The 21646-nt window shown below is 37.7% G+C and overlaps 1 protein-coding gene across 9 annotated transcripts in view; it reads left to right on the top strand.

Annotated features, from left to right (window-relative positions):
• LOC127935428 (microtubule-actin cross-linking factor 1) overlaps nucleotides 1–21646 on the top strand; it is a 156356-nt gene that overhangs the window by 26988 nt on the left and 107722 nt on the right. Inside the window, exon 1 of one of the 9 annotated variants that reach the window (XM_052533277.1) lies at nucleotides 9013–9368. The exons of the other annotated variants lie outside the window; for them this stretch is intronic. Coding sequence (XP_052389237.1) covers nucleotides 9314–9368 — 55 coding nt within the window. The 5' untranslated portion in view covers nucleotides 9013–9313. Of the gene's footprint in view, nucleotides 1–9012; nucleotides 9369–21646 lie in introns of those variants that run through there. 9 annotated transcript variants of the gene reach the window in all.

The raw sequence follows: 21646 nt of genomic DNA, 5'->3' as shown, positions 1-21646 counted from the left end.
GAGGATCAAGAAAAGGGAGTTCAGAGGATGGCAGTCATAAAAAGAAATCTGCTGAGATGGCTACACGCAGTCTTGACTGTTGAAATGAGATGAGGTCATGCATTTCGCCCAATTGGAGATTGATTTTTGAGGTTGCATTTGTGAGGTTTGATGTGATCTGCTGCATGACTGTTCATCAGACTTTCATTCTTGCGTTTTAGCAACATAATGTTAATCGTCCAAATGAAGCATGGCCTGGCGGTGATGTGTGGGTCAAATACACATAAATGGTTTTTGTATCTTTTGTTCATTATTGTGCAAATGTAATATGGGAATTTCTGTAAACACAGGTGTAATTTAATTTAATTTAATTTTTTTTAAAATAAGAGTTTACTGTTCATTGAGATGAACTGAAACAGCACAGATCACTTGATGGAGAACGTCAGTGTTCGTGACTAAACTTGTAATTAACCTCTAACACACACACACTGGCGAGTAAAATCTGAGAATTGATTAGCCAGTGGCTAATGATAAACATTATTTAGTCACCCAGAGTTCGATTTACGAGTGATTTATTCCCAGTGAGCATGTAATATCTAAATAGTTTTTTATGTTTATTTTTTTTATGGGGTCAAAAGATATCTTTTTTTTTTTATTATTTAAAAGCAAATGCAAACATATCGAGATGCATATTAAATACCATGCAAATTTTTACAATATCGAGATAAAATGTTTTTTATATACATAATACACAACTCTGATTGGCCATTGCGTTCCAGAAATCAGCAGCTGAGTCTGTGATTGGCTACATTGAGCAACCCTTTAAACATGTGTTAAAAACAGAGTCTCTGCCTAGCTTGCCCGTTATTCAGTTTAATGTTATTAGTGGTTCATTTTGCTTTTGTGCAACACATAAATAACAATTAATACGTTTTAGAAACTTTGTTTAGATAATTTCTATTTTCCTGGAGCCCCAGGAAATCATTTTATTCTCCCGCATCCTGCATGATGTAAAGACATTTATATTGTTACAAGAGGTTTCACTTTCAAACAAATGTTTTAAAACTTTTTCTTCAAGAATGAATCCTAAAAAAACCTCATGGTAAATCCGCATATTAGATTGATTTCTGCAGGATCATGTGACACTAGAGACTGGAGTAATGTCATCACAAAAAAATGGCATTTTAAAATATATTAAAATAGAGAAAGTAATTTAATTTTGAAATATATATATATATATATATATATATATATATATATATATATATATATATATATATATATATATAATTAATATGAATATATATAATATTACTGTTTTTACTGTATTTTCGATTGCTTAAAATGCATCCTTTTGTGAGCATAAGATATTTCTTTCAAAAACATAAAAATTCTTACCGAACTCTTTTGAGTGGTAGTGAAATTATGTTTATGTGTGATATTACTTCCACCTACTTTGACGTCAACATGTTGAGCTGGTTGCGTAAAGTTAACCCAGTACCCAAAAATAGTAATTTTGCCATAGTTTTAGCTAGAGTTGTTCCGATTCCGATACTAGTATCGGAAATATCTCCGATACCACAACAAATTCTGGCATCGGCATCGGCGAGTACATGAACCCATATACCGATCCGATACCATTTTCTTAAAAAAGACCTAGTTATGACCGCAAGCTTTGCCTAACCGCTGCACGGTTCTTCTTCGCTGCTCAAAATGCATTGAAAACACAGGAAGTTGTGCTGTGTTGCCACAAGCAACCCCTGTTTAGAGCAGCGAAGAAGAAATGAAAACGCGTTAGCAGCCCTTATCTATATATGACTGGATCACTCATCACATTCCAAACTGCCAAAACACAGTGAAGCCGCTACTATATTATAGATCAGTGGTTAGCAGTATGTCTCTGTAGTACCGGTAGTTACAGACTCTCGAGTATATTCAGTACCGGCAGCTGCGTTCAGTCGCTTCCGTGTAAGTCAAAGCGCAGGGCTCCAGACAGTAGCCGAATATATACTAGTGTCTGTGAATATTAAACTGCAAAATACTATTTAAATATTACTCCCGCAAAATCTACATCTCTGTGGGTGACTGGCACAGATGCGCGAGAGCTCGCTGTTTTGTAGTCTCTGCTGTGTGTCATGAGGACACGAACGCATAAACCGTCACTTCATGAGAATTTACCGTTTCATTTGAGAATACTGTCATATCATAAACACAGACACTCAAAGATCTTCATGGCAGCCCATTAAAATAAATGTTTGGTTTACATGAGTAAATTGACAATATATAAAGCTACTGTTGTAGCCTACAGTAATAATAATACGTCTCTATAATAATAATAATTATGCCTAGATGGTTGCTTGTTTTTTACTTGTTTTGTTGTAAAGAGATTATCTGATTAATAGATCTTTTTTGTTGCAGTTTTTTTATACAGTTATATTGTAAAACTTAAATACCTTTTTTAGTTTGCGGTGTTAGATTTTTGGCTGCATTTGAAGTTCTTTTTTGCATAAGAAAATAAATAATACTGTCAAATTCATGTTAGATAATAAAAATACTGTAATAAATACAGTAGTTCACCATGTATTTGTTCATGTTTTATTGAGGGATCTGTCTGAAGCACACCATAAAAAAATTCTAGCAATTTACACAGGGCTAGTAGTATATACAGCTGTATATACAGATATACACCCAGGTATCGGATCAGTACTCGGTATCGGCCGATACCCTGAGCCCAGGTATCGGAATCGGTATCGGGAAGAGAAAAAGGGTATCGGAACATCTCTAGTTTTAGCAAACTCTTTCAAATCAGACTCTGTTTTTGGCAAAGTTAGTTCCTGCTTCTTAAAATATCAAAATTGGATTATTGACTAGTGTAACTGATGTTGAGGTTTTTAACACAGATTGCTATCTTCAAATGTGAGCTATATGTCAATAGAATACAGATTTCTTTCTACAGAGATCTTTTGCAAACTAAAATCTTGCTGCTTTTGATTAACTCACTCTAGTAATTTACTCTAGTGTATGGAAAATATATATATATTTTTAACCAGTTAAAGCTAAAAAGCTGTATGTTGCATCCTGTCAAGAAGTAGAGAGAGGAATAATGACTTGTTTAATATTTGATTGTAATATTGCCCCATCAAAATTTGCCAGTTTCTCTTAGAGTTCTTCATAGTGAGTTTGTTGAGCAGGTGTCACCTGTTTGTTTCTGAGCAGACAGCTGTGCAGATGAACTCGATGGATGCCTGTGAACTTTTAAGATACATTCCTGTAGACTGCTAACACTCCAGCTGCCCGTCGAGATTCTTCACACTAAATGTCCCTTGCTGTAAATCAGCATTTATTTTCTTCTACCTTGCTTTACCTGTTTCTCAGTCTCTGTTATTCTCTCTCCTTGGTCTGTCACCCATTTTAGTGAAATCTGTCTTATTTCTTCTCTTTATAGCTGCTCAGTCTTAACAGCATGGAAATCTCTCAATCAGGTTGGCGGGGTGGTGTTTCTCTCCCATCCCCAAGTGCCACAACACATCTGCTGATTTGTGGGGGCTTGTCAGGGCCTGTGCCAAGTGTTTGGTCTGTTCTGACCCATCAGTGTTTTGTTCTACCCCCATGCTGTCTGCAGAAATGGGTCAGAGTCTCGGGCATATGTCTGAGTGCCAGGCTTTGGTTTGGTTATTGCACAGGAAATCACAGCTTATGTTACAGAAATCCTATAGCAGCAGCAGCGGCAGAGATCCAGAGTTATGTGTGTGGAGTGGATGGATGCTGTACTTCAGTTCACTCACAGTGGTTCTCACCAGCAGGCAGCTGTTCACAGTCCATAGGACCCAAACAATAGACTGTTTATAATCAATTTGCTACTGATAATATACTGTATATACTATATTATATTCTTCATTTGTATGTTTTTGAAATTTGTTCGCATGTTGCATTTTTAATTAGCATTTGTGTGTGTGTGTGTGTGTGTGTGTGTGTGTGTGGGCATGTTTTTTTTGACATATCAGGACACAACTCTGTATAATGACATGGGTATGACACAGGTATTACAAGGAGAGGGTGACTTATGAGGATATAACCCATGTCCCCAAGTTTCCTGTGAGGGTTAGGGTTAGGGGTAGGGTTGGTGAATGGCGATAGAATATACAGTTTCTACAGTATAAAAACCATTACGCCTATGGGATGTCCCCACTTTTCACAAAAACAAACATTATGTGTGTGTGTGTGTGTGTGTGTGTGTATTTACAAAGCTATAATAAACCTAGGCTGGCTGGTGCCCAATTTGTATATTCTTACTAAAGAACAAAACCTTCTGTGTTGGTGATGGTAAAGCACATACAAAGACGCATTTTCGGTACATATTCTTATATTATAAAGTCATCTTGATAGAAAACCTCAAAAACTATTTTTAAACTTAAAAAGCCCATATGGATCCATTTTTCAGTCAATGGTGATGAGTGTCCGACAAAGAAGTACACTTTAGCATACCTTTAAAAACTACTTAAAGAGGTTATCTACTTTCAAAGGAAATAATTAAGTGCAAACTGAATGTCTTCGGATACTTCATGTTAATTGCAGTTGAATAAAAATGCAGTTAGCTGAACTTTAGTGTTCCTTTTTGACCCATCTTAATATTTCATAATTTCTTCTGTTGTCTTTGAAGGATGGTTAAAGTGTACTGCAGAATGTACTGTCAAGAATTCATGGAAAATTATCATATAATGTCATTTCCATTTAAGTTGTCATGAACTGATATATTCATAATTTCACATTTTGTAAAGATTTTGTCTATTTTAAAACATTAAAATGTAATATTGATTTACATCATGCACTTTTTACTCAAGGGATGCCTTATTGGATGCCTATTGAAGTGATTTTCTTTATAAATATACTGTAATTAGGGTTGCTATGTGTAATCAGGACAGATAGGCTAGTATTTTAATTTATGTTTATCCATAACATGTTTTTCCCTCATTTTCTTTTCTCCACCCGTAAACACTTTGGCCTTTTTCAACTGTGGAACACAACACCATACTGCAACGGTGTGTGAGTGTGTTCATATGCGCACAGTTATAGACTTGACGAGGGAGGTAAGCTAAATAAATCCTGAGTTGGGCAGTCAGTGGACAACAAGGGGTTTCAATACCTGTGTTAGCAGCCAAGCAAACCTGCCACATCTGAATCAGCAGAATGCTTCTCCAAGATGTGCTCCTAATTGGACTCACTGCTTTTTTGCGTGGTCCATTCCCTTCAGCCCGGTGAGCATTACATATATGTTTATGAAATATCAGATCATCTGGAATGAAGACGGCAAGAATGCATACTCTCATGCAGGGCCTCAATCCATAGAAATCCGCTCTGGGTGAGATTGGAGAAGAGACTTCACTTCTCGTTCAAAAGAGATTTCCCAAAATGCCTCGGAACAGACGCCCACCCTGACATCAGGTAGCCCGATTAAAGGAGTGCTGATTATTCCATGCCTAGAAGTGTTTTTATGTAGCCAAGTTCCCTTCGAGATCTTGATCTTTTGTTATGCAGTTATACGAAGCTTGATAGGACTATCGTAGAGATTTGAGTACACCAGAAATCCTGAGCAGCCTCATAGCAACCCACTAAAAACACTTGGAACAACTCCGCGACCTTGGAGCATCATAGCAGCGAATCCTTTTAGACCAGCATCATTCTTTTTTTTAATATATATATACATGTATCAGACTATTTTTTACATATTATTTTCTCTCTTACATGATTTTTTTTATCCTCTCGTTCTTCTGTTTTTGTCTTAATCAATCAGATCTTATCGCTACATCGTCTCACCGTGCGTGACCTACATTTAGGTGTGGCTTCATGTCTTTCTCTCTCTCTCTCTCTGTCTGTACCTCTCCGTGTTTCTCCAGATTTCACCCCATCCCCCTCTCATCTCTTACTGGCCATGTGAGACCTCTGCTTTGCCTGTCAATAATGAGGTTTTATCATCCTTTCTTGGCCATTTTCATTTCTTTTTACTTCTATCCTCTCCTCTGTTCTTTTTCAGTTCTCTATTTGTGAGTTTAGAGAAGACTGCACTGGTTGCCTTTTAATAAAAGCTTCTTTATATGTAAGGACATCTGAGTATGTGTTTATGCATATTTAATGTATGTGACCATGTCTTATGTGTGTCACCGAAGCGGATGTCCGGGCTAATGCATAAAGATGGCAGGAAGGCCCGATTGTTTTCATTGTGTCATTTTTATAAAGAATTCAAATCAAGCCTAGTGCTCTGGGTGTGTGTTTGTCTTCAAGATGACAATCACTTAATCCTCGAATCTGGCTCTATACTGTCAGACTCTGCCCATGATTCATCTACAATGTCAACTAGTACTTACAAGTGGTGTTGACACATTGAATGTGTGTTTGCATTGCGGTGGAGTATGTGTGTACTGTATGTGCATAGCTGCATCCTTTGCAGGGGTAGGGGAGTGTTTCTCTACATCAGCACTGATGCACTGTGGGAGATCCAGTCCAGCTGTAGCAGAGAATATTAATGCAGAATCCAGTATGTCACACCATTACTCTTTTTCCCATTAAGGTCTGATATCCCTGACATACTGACCTCTGGATTTACTAGGCAGAAAAATGCCCCAATGGGTTCCGTGGTGCAGAAAGGCTTGCCATAATGGTTTGATAGGTTTTCTCCATCTGAATTTGTAATTTTAGGTTGGACAGAATCTAGATGACATATTTGCAACATGCAGTTTGACAAACAATACTTCCATCCTGTGTGGAGGCTGTGGCTTCTTTTTCCAGACAGATGAGAGGTTGTTACTTGGCTTTTGCAAGAGTTCAAATGTGTTTGCATCTTGTCTGTTTGTGTTTGACCCTGTACAGCCTTTAGGATTCTTCACTGACTGTATGATTTTGTTGTCTTTTGTAATTTAGTGTAGTGATAGTCTCTTGATTCAGTATTCTAACAAGTATCCTATTCTGTCTTTCTTTCATGTTGATGATACAATGTTGCTTTAAATCATTTAAAACATCTCTGATCCTACACAACACACGTGCATTCACATTTAAACCCCAAATGGTTTCTGTGGGGAAAGCAATTTCACTGAATTGTTGGTTGGTTTGTTTTTCTGCTGTTTGTAATTATGTTCCATTAGATCCACTTTTGTAACTCGCCCATTAAACAAAAATAAAATTGGACCGAACATGACGATTTGCGATCTGACCCATCAATAACATAGTAGCTCCAGCTTCAAAAAATTATTTCCTTAGATCTAAATACGTTATATTTATTTATATGTTTATCCAATATTTATTACTATACATTTTTAATCTATTTTCACTTTTTCTGTGAGGCCGGTGTAATGTTATTTCCTACATTTGGATGCATAGCTTGCTGACACTATTAGTTTAGGCAGTGACAGCACTTTATTTTACAGTCCTGTTCATGTACATACTATTTACTTATTATAGTAATTATAATAACTATGTAATAACTAGGTACTAACCCTGAACCTACCCCTAAACCTAACCCCACTCCATTGTAGTTACCTTGTGTTACCAGAACTTTCTTAGATAAACACTGTAAGTACACTATAAGTACATGTTAGTACACGTACTATAAAATAAAGTGCAACCGGTTATCATTTTTATGAAGAGTGCCAACTTGTTATTTTTACATGGTTTCATACAGTGCCAAATAACCAACATGCGTGTGTGTGTGTATATATATACATGTATATAAAACTTGTGGCTATATTTTTGGAATATGCTTTGTCATTTTTTTTCATTAATTATAACATTTGCCCTCTAGACCTTCATTGGTTGCTGTTAATGTATTTTTTTTTTTCTAGATAAATGAGGTGATTAAAAATTATTTTTCATGGGAATTAGAGCATTTATTGAAGACTTAAGAAAATATCATATAATATGCTATTGCAATGAAATAGAAGTAGCGAATGATTGTTTCCTTCATATTGTGACCTGACACATACCTCACATTGGTGCTTTCCATTTTGATTAAACATTAAACTGTATTAAAAGACAGACAAATAAAAATGTAACATGCAGTATGTGGATAGTGTTCAACTTCAAAATAATACTGTACTGTAGCTATAACAAATTTTAATTTCCTTAAATATGTAATGACATATTATGGAGTTACACGTGATATTTCTTTATATTTGCTCGCTTCATTTCACTCCACCTTGGGCCGTTTATTTGCGTCCAAGCTTTCTTTGATTATATAATGAATAGTGCAATATTTCTCAGATTTTTTAGCTAATCACTGCTAATTGCAGTCAGTCTTTTAAATACCAAATGAGATTTTTATTTTCAAGGGTATTAGTGACTACTGGTTGTGTTTCTGCTAGAGTGCTCTTTAAAACCGTGAGTGTTATGAGATTTTTAAGTGTTTTGGCTGTGATGTCTTAGACTTTTACAATTTGTTGTGTCTGGAATAGCTCTGTTATGTTCACAGATTACAAGGCAAGTTGATACCTTTTTTTTTTTTGCTTTGTAGATTAGGCTTCAAGTAAAAGTGGTGGTGGTGTTGTTTTAGAGTGACATATTGAGTCTTTTTAACTATTGAACTCCAGCCAGAAGGTGAAAGCACAGGCTGTCAGATCTTTCACTAGCTTATTTACCTTCTACCAAGATAAAAAGTAACTAAGAGACTGCAATCAATTGTTACATAACCAGATGAAAGATGAGAGGAGGGAATTTCAAAGTAACTTTATTCTTAGAAATGTTAGAAGTGTTATTCTCAAATTGTACATTCTTCCGTTTAGGTCCTAGATAAGCGCTCTCATATATTGATAAAGCCAAAAAACATGATGAGTACCATGACATAGAGATAGGATTTGTTTGTTCAACACACAGCCCAGTTTATCGATGCAAAAATTTCCTTTGTGATTTATACACACGGAGCCTGAGTCACGCAGGGAGAGCAACCCATGCTCGAGCTCTGGCAGTGACATCACCTGTCTTGTGGTCAAAGTACAGTTCCTCTATCCGGCTCTAAAACACGCCGCTCTCTCAGAGCTACCAGGCAGCCGACTGGCACACACACACACACAGTGACTTGAGAGCAAACTTCAGCGGTTAACTTAAAGAACATGCAAGAGAATGGAACAGGGAAGTGAGCAGCTGGATTTCCCAAATGGCTTTGGATTGATGACTTACTGGATTCCTTGAAACCTTTAGCTTTTCATAGTGGCCTCTCCCGCTTCTTTGCCTTTTAAACAAACTTGGAACAACGTCTCAGTTCCTTTCAGTTTGTAACCTTCCATTTCTACCCTTAGAGTCGCTCTCTTTTTAGCTCCTTCAGGTTTGTTTTCTCGTTTGCTGTGGTGAAATGAGCGCCACGGCATCATACCGACAGTATCTTCAGGAACTCAAGGAAAAGAAAGGTTGGTTTCATTCAATTTCTTTTGTCACTGGTTGGTCTCTTGCCTTGTATAAAATATCCCACACAATTTATACTCTTAAGTCTGTGCATTTGTTGCAGTTATTTGTAAAGATGGCTCAGACACACTCGATCCGTGCCAGTCCTATGTGTTTTTGACTGTCCTCACGAGCGTGATTAGAGCTCAGTCAATGGTACACTGCAGGCAGGATTCAAATGAAAGTGAAATGAAGAGGTTGGCTGTTGTACATTAGCTTGTTAACTCTGTATTAACCGTGTCTACATGCAGATACATAGAACAGACTCTAGTTCTTCGATAAAGGGAGATTTTTGGTCTTATTGAAAAACGAGGGTCAGTATTGTGTATGAGCAAAGGTACCACCAATATGTGACTCAAGGCTATTGAGATTGACATCAAAGTAAACTCACGTCTTTCACCTCCCCTTAGCCACTCCAATGCATTCAAATATGTTGCTATGGTAGCTTTGAGTCATTCATTAGTGGTTATTAGTGGTTTTGAGCCATGACATTTGAGGTTGTTTTGGTAATTGATGCTTTGTGTTTGTCAGAAGTTGGTGTCGCTCGTCTGATAATCCTGCCCGCTAAAATGTCTTAGTGGCTGAGTTTATACATGTGTATGAATGTGTTTGAGTTTGAACAGGGAGGGTGTATTCCTCTCTAGCTGTGCTGAATGGTCATCATTTGGTTAAAAGGGAGTAGTTCACCTTCATCTATCTAGCTGTGATCACTTGACAGCCATGTGACTTCTTATTGGTTTGTCTGCATGTTAGCACCCATCTGCTTGGACCTTCAAATGACACCTTCCAGGCTTCCTGAAGACGGTGCCAAAGAGTCACCTTTCATTTGTTATATTGTTAATTGAAGATGGTATGGTATTTATTTCCTTTGCAATTCAATCCCAGATCATGGGGCTGACATTTGCTCATGTTTTAAGTGGACGAAATCAACTGCAGGTGTCTTGACCATATGGAGCACAACGGGTTGGGTGGGGTTGGACCCTAATACTAGGGCTGCACGATTCTGGATAAATTGAGAATCATGATTTTTTGATCTCATATAGAGATCACGATTCTCCTACGATTCTTTATTATTATTATTACTATTAACATTATCATTATCACAAGTATATAAATTAATTATTTTATTTTGCAAGGATTCTTTAAATTGATCAAGTGTGACAAAGACATTTATAACAAAATATTTCTATTACACACAATTATTGTTCTTCTGAACTTTCTATCAAAGAAACCTGAAAAAAATCTACTCAACATAATAATAATAATAATAATAATAATAATAATAATAATAATAATAATAATAATGTTTTTTTTGAATGGCAAAACAGCATATTAGAATGATTTCTGAAGATCATGTGACACTGAAGACTGGAGTAATGATGCTGAAAATACAGCTGCACACCACAGAAATAAATTACATTTTAAAATACATTCAAGTGAAAGCAGTTATTTTAAATGGTAAAAATATTTCAAAACTTTACTGTTTTTGCTGTACTTTGGATCAGATAAATATAGTTTGGTGAGCAGAAGAGACTTTAAAAAAACATTACACATCTTATGGTTCAAAAACTTTTGACTGGTAGTGTATCAAAAGAGAATGGAAGTCGTGGCCTAATGGTTAGAGAGTTGGACTCCCAATCAAAAGGTTGTGAGTTCGAGTCTCGGGCCGGCAGGAATTGTAGGTGGGGGGAGTGCATGTACAGTTCTCTCTCCACCTTCAATACCACGACTTAGGTGTCCTTGAGCAAGGCATCGAACCCCCAACTGCTCCCTGGGCGCCGCAGCATAAATGGCTGCCCACTGCTCCGGGTGTGTGCTCACAGTGTGTGTGTGTGTTCACTGCTCTGTGTGTGTGCACTTCGGATGGGTTAAATGCAGAGCACAAATTCTGAGTATGGTTCACCATACTTGGCTGAATGTCACCATACTTGGCTGAATGTCACTTCACTTCACTTCACTTATATATAATATATTTAAAACCCCAGTTTTTTTAATATTAGAATGATGAAAAAGTTGTTTAGATCACTGATTCAACGACTCACTCATAAACCTACTACACTTGTTTCATTTCTGGATGAATCAGCGTTTTTGAACGATTCTCTTGAATGAAAAATTTATTCATTGACAAATAAATTAAGACACTTGTCGCCACCTATTGGTGAAACAATGCAATCGACACAAACGTTATTTAAAGCGCAGTACTTTCAAAAGGGGATTTGTTATATTTTGATCGCTGCCATATAGACATCAATGTTTATATTTAAACTATAAACTTTATCCCAGTATTTCTGTAATAATATAAATGACTGTAAGACAGATATAATACTGTGTAGTTGAAAAGACTGTTTGTGAAGATGTTTCTTAACCAAACATGGTAAGAGCTCTCTCTGTGTCAGCGGCAGTGCGCGCACGGATTTGAATGATCCGGTAAGACTTTGTCAAAGGTTTAACAGACTCGGGGAATCGTCGTCTTTTATAAAAAATGAGATCGAGAGGGTGTCTGAATCGAGATCGCGATCTTTTAACGATTAATCGTGCAGCTCTACCTAATACCTAGACAGTAACGGTATTGTCTAAGGCCTGCTAAGTCCTTTGCAAGCTAAATCCCAATATTATGTTGAGAAAGGTCATTGTATGAAGCTTAACTCACCAAAATAATAGTTTTATCAGGTTAAGCTTCAAGGAGATTATGTTTGAGGATACTACAGCCTTGTTGGTATCAGTAAAAGCCATATACTGAGGACATTAAACATACTGAACTATATGCACACTTAAAATAAAGGGTTCCACAAACAAATCTTCCAGAGAACAGTTCTTAAAAGAAACATTTTTTTCTTCGTGTTAAAGGATAGTTCACTTTTGAACAAAAATTTCCCAATTTTCTCACCCCCATGTCATCCAACATGTTCATGCATTTCTTTCTTCAGATGAAAAGAAATGCAAAAAGTTATTTTGAGGAAAATATTTCAGGGATTTTGTCTATATAGTGGGCTTCAGTGGGGTTCACTGGGTGGAAGGTCCTAATTGCAGCTTCAGCACAGCTTCAAAGCGTTCACTTTTAAACACTGGGTCGCTACTTCTGCAGCAACATAAGACGATTTTGAAGTTGGTGGTAGGGCTGCACGATGTGTTGTTTAAGCATCGATATCGCGATGTACAAATCCACGATAGTCACATCGCAGGATGTGCGATGTAGGCTGTCGTAGTTGATCCGTTATTCATTTACTGTATGGGCCAAAGAGCGCGCCGAGCGCGAGCGCGCGGCCAGCGACACACTAGATGCGTGGCGCAAGCATCTCAGCTGCGTGGCGTGTGCGTTTTTAATTCGGCTCCCATGTTAACAGGTTAGAGCTTGCAGACTGCCTGCATGAGACGCGCGTCGGCGCGGAAAACACGTGCATGCTAGAAATAGACCCGACGCCTATTTATATTGCACCTGTCACCGGCCTGAGAGAGAGAGCGCGCGCGCAAAGCCCCGGCTGCACACTCAATGTCTTCAAACAACACGAGCGCTGTCTTGCTCTCTCTCCCTCACGCATATTAATCAATTGACACGATGGTGTCGATGTTTAAATCATTTAAAATGAGAATGTAAGTTTGCTCACCCCATTTTTGTTTGTAAGAATATTTTTTTATTTCATATCGCAATATATATCGCAGAAAAATAAAATATCGCAATGTAAGTTTTTCCCAATATCGTGCAGCCCTAGTTGGTGGTGAAAATGAGATGGGAGTTTTTCGATATACCCTAACTGTTTCGAAATGAAACCGCATGGAGTACACATGGGCAAAGCAGAGCTACACAAGACAAGCGTTTGAGGTTAAAAAGTATATATTTTTATTCTTTTTTTAGAAATTGACCAGTCATTTTGCTAGGTTAGACCCTTCTTCCTCGTCTGGGATCATGTAGAATGCTGCAATAAACTGCAATTTGGACCTTACACCTAGTGAACCCCACTGAAGTCCATTATATAGAGGAAAAACCCTGGAATGTTTTCCTCAAAAATCTTAATTTATTTTCCACTGAAGAAAGAAATACATGAACATCTGGGATGTCATGGGGTTGAGTAAATTATGAGGACCTTTTTAATAGAGCCCGACCGATATATCGGCCGGCCGATATTATCGGCCGGTATGAGCTTATTGCATTTAAATCGGCATCGGCGTTTATAATGGCCGATGGAACATGAGAAACGGAGTCTCATGCTTTACTCGTGTTATGAGTGTTGCATAGTTTACCCACCAGAGGGAGCTCTGCAGCTCCAGAGTTGACAACAGCGCCAGAAATTCACTAGCGAAGAAAGCGATAAGCCAAGCCAGCCACGGAGATTTTTTTTCTGTTTTGACGGTGAGTCTGTCGTTCTTCATGTGAAATGATTTAGTTCATACACTGTATATACAATGATGTGGTAGTTCTAGCTAACGGTCCTATCATTATCACTTATAAATATTCTGTAACATCACTTACAGCCACTAATGCATTGCTATATTAGATTAGCCACGAAGCTAATACCATGTTTATCAGTGGAAGAGTGCGAACGTTAATAAGATGTCAAACTATAACGTTATCGTTTAACTTATTCTAAATATATCTGCAGTGTTTCCCACATAATGACCGGGTAACTGTGGCAGGGGGGCAATGACTAGAAGTTATGTACAGCGTGCCTCGAAAAAACAACAGCTGTTATGTTATTGAATGAATTCATTAAAAATAGGTCATTGCACTTACATCAAATCACGATATGGACGAATATCTGTAAGTATTAAGCCGGAATAGTCTTTTTAAATATGAATCCTGCATGTTCTGCGCGTCTCTGTTAATGAATGGCGCAGAAGCGCCTCTTCATTCATTAAACACACGTAAGCGCGCATTAAGCTCGCGGTGAATTCAGCGTCCGCTGTCTCACTAAATAATCACGTGAACACATGAACAACATCCCCAGAACTGCTCTGACAGTCACTTCATGAGCATTTGACCGTTTGATTTAAGTAAAAACAGCGCCACATCACATACACAGAACTGTAAATGTACGCCAACCCGTCAAAATAAAAGTCCAGTTAAAGGCTGTTGTTCAGCAGAATGTACAAAAGCCTATCATTGACCCGATTACTAAAATATTCGATATTTACAGCCTTATGTTATTCTAACGCTAATATAGCTTCCTTTTTAGCAGGCCCCTTAAATGCTTGCTATTAACTTGATTGAAGGTGGTTCTTCTCAAAATTGACAGCGGTGTGTTCATGACACTAACGTTAACCATTCAACTTCGAGTAGGTGGGTCAGAAATGATTAACCAGAGGGGACATGTAAATAAATGTGAGCTGAACAAGCGCTTTTTTTTATTTATTTTTATTTTTTACAGATTGTTTCAAAGCAGCTTTAAAGACATAACAGGAAAATGTTGTAATATTGTTAAATAGAAGTAGGTAATAGGTAATACCTATTGGTTTACAAATAAAAAAAATATATATTTCTCATTTTTGCCTATGTAGGAGATCCCTGTTTATTATAATTCTAATTCTAATGATGACACGAGTAATGATACATGGTGATATTATTAATACACATGCTTATTCTTTCTCTGTCTCTTTCTGGCCTACAGATACCTGAAAAAGGTGAATGCTGTAGCAGCAAAGTGTGGGACTACTTCTGCAAATACTTTAACTTTAGTATTATAATTTATTTACAGAACACACACAGACTGTTAAAACCAGCTTCAACTGGAAGAAAGTAAAAGTGTTTTTTTGACCATTAAAAAATATATACTTTTGATGTGCAATTGTTTAGTCATTGAGACTATAATCTAAGGCTTTTTTTTTTACATAATCTCTTCTGGAAAATGGTTTATACAGCCCACATACATAGAACAGGCAGATATTTTGCTATTGAATGTTGTGTAAGTGCAGTATATAGGAAATGGGTCTAATATCCAGTTTATTTTCAAAATCAAAATATCGGCTTATAAATCGGCTCTTTTCGAGTTAATATCGGCATCGGCATCGGCCCCCAAAAATCCATATCGGTCGGGCTCTACTTTTTAATTCAGAAGTGAACTAATCCTTTAAGAACATTTTTCCATTATTATAACTTTTTTGGTGAGTGGAAAGGTTTCATGGATGTTGAAAATTATTTACAGGACCATAGATGCCAATAAAGATAAAGCTATTTATTTTCAGATGTGTAGTAGAATTAGGCAAGGTATAGTTGTGGTACGTTTGTTGTTGTGGTGGAGCACCTGTTTCAGGTTGGAGCACCTGGACCGTGTTTGAAGACAGATGGTAGATAAATGAGGTAGGGTGTAAGTGTAGTTCAGAACAGCAGGGATATGTGTTGTCTAGTGTTTGTCTCTTGAAATCTGGTCACTGTGGCTTGACTTGCTGAGCCATCTCCCCCAGAACTATGATCCAGCTAACCCTGATTAGTCTCAATCTCCCTCAACCCTGGCTCAGACTCGGCACGCTGACCACCAAGCTGCAGACAGCCCATCCTTCTAACTCACTGAGACCTTTGCTGTTGTGCCGTTTGGGCTTCTCCAAGGCCAAAAAAACTGATTACATTCATTTTCAGGCAGTACATTTGAGTTCATACTTAGCATTTGTTCATCAAATACACTCCCCGAGTCTCACATGTACAGTCAGACAGCTGGCTGAGAATAACAGCTTTGCACTATCCAAATATATGATTTATTACATACTGCAAAGCTTTGTAAAGATGATCCATAAATGTCAACATGAGCCTTAGACATGAGCGCTCACAAACTACAGAAAGATTTGATACAGTGTTTGAATAGGAATGTGTGAGATCTGTTTTGAAGAAAAGGAGTTCAGGTCAGTTTGAAATCAGGGGGATACAAGGAATTGTATTTGGGTTATTATTCCTGAAATACATTTTAAAAAATGCCATTCACACATGATGATTCTCTTATTTGTCATTGACCCATTTCAGAAAGCACAAATGTTTCCATCTGTTTAAAACTCTCACTCTACAATAGGTGCCTACATCAAGAGTGTGTTAAATGTTAACCCACTCTTTTTGTCGCATGACCGAGCATCACTTTCACCTTCCTTTGTTTAGAACAGTCATAGTGTGGATTGGCAATTCAGAGGGAAAATTTCCTGTTTCCTTTTTGAGTAGTTGTTGACTGGTAAGGGGTTTTCAGCGGCTGATGTCCATATCTGTATTTGGAAACAAACCGTGCTTTCTGTTCTGACTACTGTTAATCAACCTTTGTGCAAGTTATTGACTAATGCCAATCATCTCAAAATAGCAAAAACTAGTGGATATATACTGGATTGCTCAATTTTAGCATCGTAATCACCAGAGCCATCTATTTGGGTGACCTTGTAACATCTTTAATTCGGTTAGAACATGACCTCAAATAACATGGTTCAAAGCAAACCCCTCCGTCAGTAACACCAGAGTGCTCTGGTGTTACTGATCAGCTAACTGTCAGCCCTGATGTGTTTCCTACTCTTGATTATATCATCACATACCGTATCGAGCCTTTGATCTGCCGCCAGACCTCACAGCCAACCAGATTTACTCCCACAACCTCTCTGCCACTGTCACTGGCTCTGTGACAGAGTGCCTGGTCTGGAGCATGGTTGTTACATTAAGAGTTGTAAAACATGAGGTAATTTGATTTAACGGACACACAGCTGATGACTGAAGAGTGATTTCCTGGTCATCTCTCTGACTAATTCCACAGTGTCACAGATCAAGTGTTTTTTACTATTTTTGTCCCAAAGAGCAAAGTACAGACTAGTCTGTTTGCTTGTGTGTGTGTGCATGCTTGTGTAATTGTATGCGTGTTTCTATGTGTGCGTTTGTCTGAGTTACAAACTTGATGCTTTACATGTTGTTTTACATGTAATTGATTGATATGCAGAATTTAAATATTCATATGAAAAATATAAATAATTAACATATGTTTAAAAATACATTTGGTTTTGATCCATAAGATTTTGCCCCATTTGTGGTTTAATTTGACATGTACCTGCATGCTCTAGTTTGACAATGTCAGTTACATTCAATGGCTTTTTAATCAGTTTTTGCCATTTTAAAGCTACCACTGATGGTCTGTATTCAAAGCACTGAATAATCACAATGAAGTTGTTGATTATTATTTGCCTTGTAAACTATTGTTGCTGCAGTCCTAGCAGAGATGCTCAGAAGGCACGAAGGAGTAGTATGCCAGTGCAGGCCGAGGCAGTGTCAGAGATAAGCACTCTGCATATCTCCTGCGTGCCAGCTGGGTGTGGCAGCCCCCCATGAGAAAACAACTTCAAAACGGCAAAAATACTGCTGGTGAAAAGATGAAAACATTATTAAACGGTCCTGTTATGCCCTCTGTGGACATGTCCTAAATTCGGCTTAACTGCACATTTCAGGACTGATTCGGCCGTCCTGTCTTTTATCTCCTTTAAAGTGCATTTTTCTTACCTTCCTTGTATCAGTTCTCTCACTTTGTAATTAGGATACCAAATTTTGGCTAATGTAGGATACCCGGCTCTGGAACTTCAGTACTGATGCCTTAGGCAGCAATTACACAGCCTCAGGTGGTTGATGAAATTATTTAATAGATTCATTGTCAAGAATTTGGGATTAAAGGAATAGTTCACCCAAAAATGAAAATCTGCTGTTAATTTATTCACCCTCAGGACTCGAGATGTTTTTGACTTTTTTTCATTAGTAGAACATTCAAAAAAAGGAGATGAATTCCTGCTGCTCCTGACATTATATTGAAGTCTTAAGAAGTGGAACAATCGTTCTGTGCAATAAAACAAACATTATTTCTTTTCCCGATGTACATTCAGCCATGAACTGATCTGTTTTATACAGTCTATGGAACTTATGCCATTGTTGCTTATAATTGAATTTCTGAAACTTTAATACCAGAAAGCATTTATACTTACATTTATACTTACAATAAATGTTTCTTGAGCATAAAATTAGAATATTAGAATGATTTCTGAAGGATCATGTGGCACTGAGGTCTACAATAATGGCTGCTGAAAACTTCACCTTTGCCATCACTAATAAATTACATTTTAAAAGAAAGTCAAAACAGAAATAATAATATTTCACAGTATTATGGTGGTGACTTCCTTCAAAAACCTTCAATAACATCTTACAACCCCAAACTTTTGAACATTAGTGTAAAAAATACAAAATGTAATGTGTCAGTGTAGTTTTTACACTTCACTGTCTTAACTGCTGAATTGCTCTGAATATATAATAATCTTTCAGTATGGTGATAAGCTGCTCTCTTTTAAGGTTGTACAACCATGTTGAGTGACTGGTTGTGGTCTCCATAATCACAGGATAGTTAGAGGGTAATAATGGCTGTAGAGATTGTGGTGGGAAGATCTATTGTTCCAGTCTTGTGATATGCATATGGGTGCGTTTGTGTTGTGTGTAGGAGTTCCCAGCAGTCCCCTGAGCATTGCTCATCTTCATATTGCTACTCTGTTCCTCTCCTACTGACTTAAACGAGGCACTACTGATAGTGACTCCTCAGGCAAACGTTTTGTCTTTCTGCCAGTCCTCCCATGTTTCAGCTCAGAGACTGGTTTCAAAACCTGCCGTTTACTTTTCAGACCAGTCTTTGTTGTTTTTAGATTTATTTTTGTGAATTATAGATCAGTTCTGCTTGGTTGGTTTTGAGGAGATTTAAGCTTGTTGCCCCTGTTCTTGGTGCTTTGACATTCCGTATTTACTGTAGTGCATACTTTTTCTAATCATAATTCAGTTTTACGTAAATTGACCCAAGATAATAATTGATGGGAGTTATCTTGTTTGTTGTTGTGGCTGATCTATTTAATAATTCTTCAGGGAAGCTTAATACATATCAGTCAATAAAAACATGTTTACAGCCTTTGACCTTCTGACTTACACAATTTTAATATGTTCCTGTATGTTGGTTCTTCACTTTGACATTTGCTCTCTGTATCTTAAACTAAACCATTTAGAAAACTATCAGCTGATGCCAATAGATGTGTGTTCCTGATATATATATATATATATATATATATATATATATATATATATATATTTGTCATTGGTGCATTCACATCTGTCACTGTTTCGGTTACATATTCTGTTTTATTAACACTTCTGGATGACACATTCCTTAATTTCTGGAATGCTCTTCTTGCAGCAGTGTGGGAAAGATTGAATCACTTGAGCTGGACCATCCCAGGAAATCAATTCAGAAATGCATTGCCCAGAGGTTTATTTTGTTTGTGTGTAAATAGGGAGGGAAAGCAAAAATGATTTGAATATTCTGAGAGTGAACATTTAAACCAGGAAGTTGTGCTACATAAGAGAGTTGTTAAATAGCGGTGCTTCCTTGTGGTTTTCCCTAAGCTCAAGCCTGGTAAAGGCATTGCCTGTAAACATGTCTGTCTCTATCTGTGTGTGAAAGAGAGAGTTCTTACATTCACTGATGTTTGTTTGTTTCTTCTGTACTGGTTGGGGCCTATTGATCAATTGAATGGATGTTGGGGCCCCATGCTTCTCTCATTCAGTTTTCCTCTCATGGCCCCAATATCTCACTTGATTCTCTTTCTTTTCACCATTTTCTCCTCTTCCCAGTAGGGCTGTCAACGAATATTCTAAATTCGAATACAGATTTGAATAGGTTTTAAAAAACGAATTTCGAAGGTGAAAATTAATATTCGAATAAAAAAAAAATGTGGAAAAAACGCCCCGGGGTAGTAGAGGCGTGGCTGTCTGCCTTGCGAGTGGGTGCGCCTGGAGTTCAGGGACAGGTCACAGGAGTCGCACTGTCTCTGGCACAGCATCACTGCTGAAAGTTGACACGTCTTCATGTAAGATGCCAGCCAAGTGCAGAGCAACTCGACCGCAGCTAGATAAAATTGTTGACCCGCGAGATAAAGTTGTATGCAAGCTATTCAGAATACAGTTAGCATACCATTCAACCATGAGGTCACATCTCAAAAATGTGCACACAAATGAGCATGCATGACATATAATGTGTGGAACTCCAGCTAAACAGTCACGTCTTGTCACTTAACGTTACTTTGCATCGCCCGCCACAAGCGCTTTGTCTGCAACACGACAAGAGGCCATAACGGATAAATGAATTTCGTTTATTTGTAAGGACATGACACCGATCAGTATCGCGGATGGGGCAGGCTTCGGGGAGTTCTGTCAAGCAATGGATCTGAGGTTTGATTATTTATCGTTTCATGTCAAGGAAAAGTTCCATGTTTACCACAGCACAGCTCGCTCAGTTCTATATTCTGTAAAGCTTCAATTCATATTAATAATATTTGTTTCAATCACTGAATGAAGCCTGCTATATTTGGGAAATAATTCGCGACCTTAAATCGCTTGCACAAAACTGTTGATCAGCACTGAAACATTTGTTTGTTTATTTAAACCGTTATGCGCAGAGAACGTGAGGGTGAGAGAGCGTGAGGTCTGCAGTCTTGGCCATTAATTGATTTCCTTGTTTTTGTGTAGGTAATACGTTGTTATATATGTTTAAACTTAAATAGACTACCTATACAAGTAGTTATGTCTCTTTGTATTATTTTGTCCCTTTATTGACGTAATGCGCGTCATTGACAACATGCGCCACCAGATGTTCGAATAGTTCGAATATTCGTGTTTTTTTAGAGGGAATATTCGAACGTCATTTTTAAGCAATTTTGACAGCTCTACTTCCCAGTTAAATATTTTTCACCCTAACTTTTCAGATATCATAGTGGAGCCTGTGACAGCCCATACAATTAAAACACTCTTGAATCTTGCCTTGTCCTTAACCTCTGTAATCTTTGTCTTTTCCCATTTTTGCCCTCTATCTCTCCTGTTCTTTGTAGTTAGGCATTGTGATGCACTTCAAACAAGCCAAAGCTCTCAAGGGTCCAGTCCTTCTCAGCACGGTTTAGGCTCCAGGCCTAGAGTGGCTCGTTAAAAACGGATTACCTTTCCTTAATGAAACAGCTGCGGTCAGACTCATTAACAAGGCGACTGGTCATTTAATGTGTTGTCCGTTTAAGAAAAACCTGCATTACAGTTTGACGACATTTAGACATCCTTACCATTAAGATTTTTCTTTTTTGGAAAATCTGACTAGTTTGAATGGTTTAGTCCATCCTAATAGAACCCCATGAGCATGACTCCCATCATACACACACAGACAAACTCATGCTAATGGACACAAGGCCTTTCTTCTTGTTGAAGTGGACACTCTTGGTGGCCCTTTCCCATGGT

The sequence above is a fragment of the Carassius gibelio genome, chromosome A19 (assembly GCF_023724105.1).
Source record: "Carassius gibelio isolate Cgi1373 ecotype wild population from Czech Republic chromosome A19, carGib1.2-hapl.c, whole genome shotgun sequence".
Taxonomy (NCBI): Eukaryota; Metazoa; Chordata; class Actinopteri; order Cypriniformes; family Cyprinidae; genus Carassius; species Carassius gibelio.
This window is presented reverse-complemented; position numbering and strand designations above follow the sequence as displayed.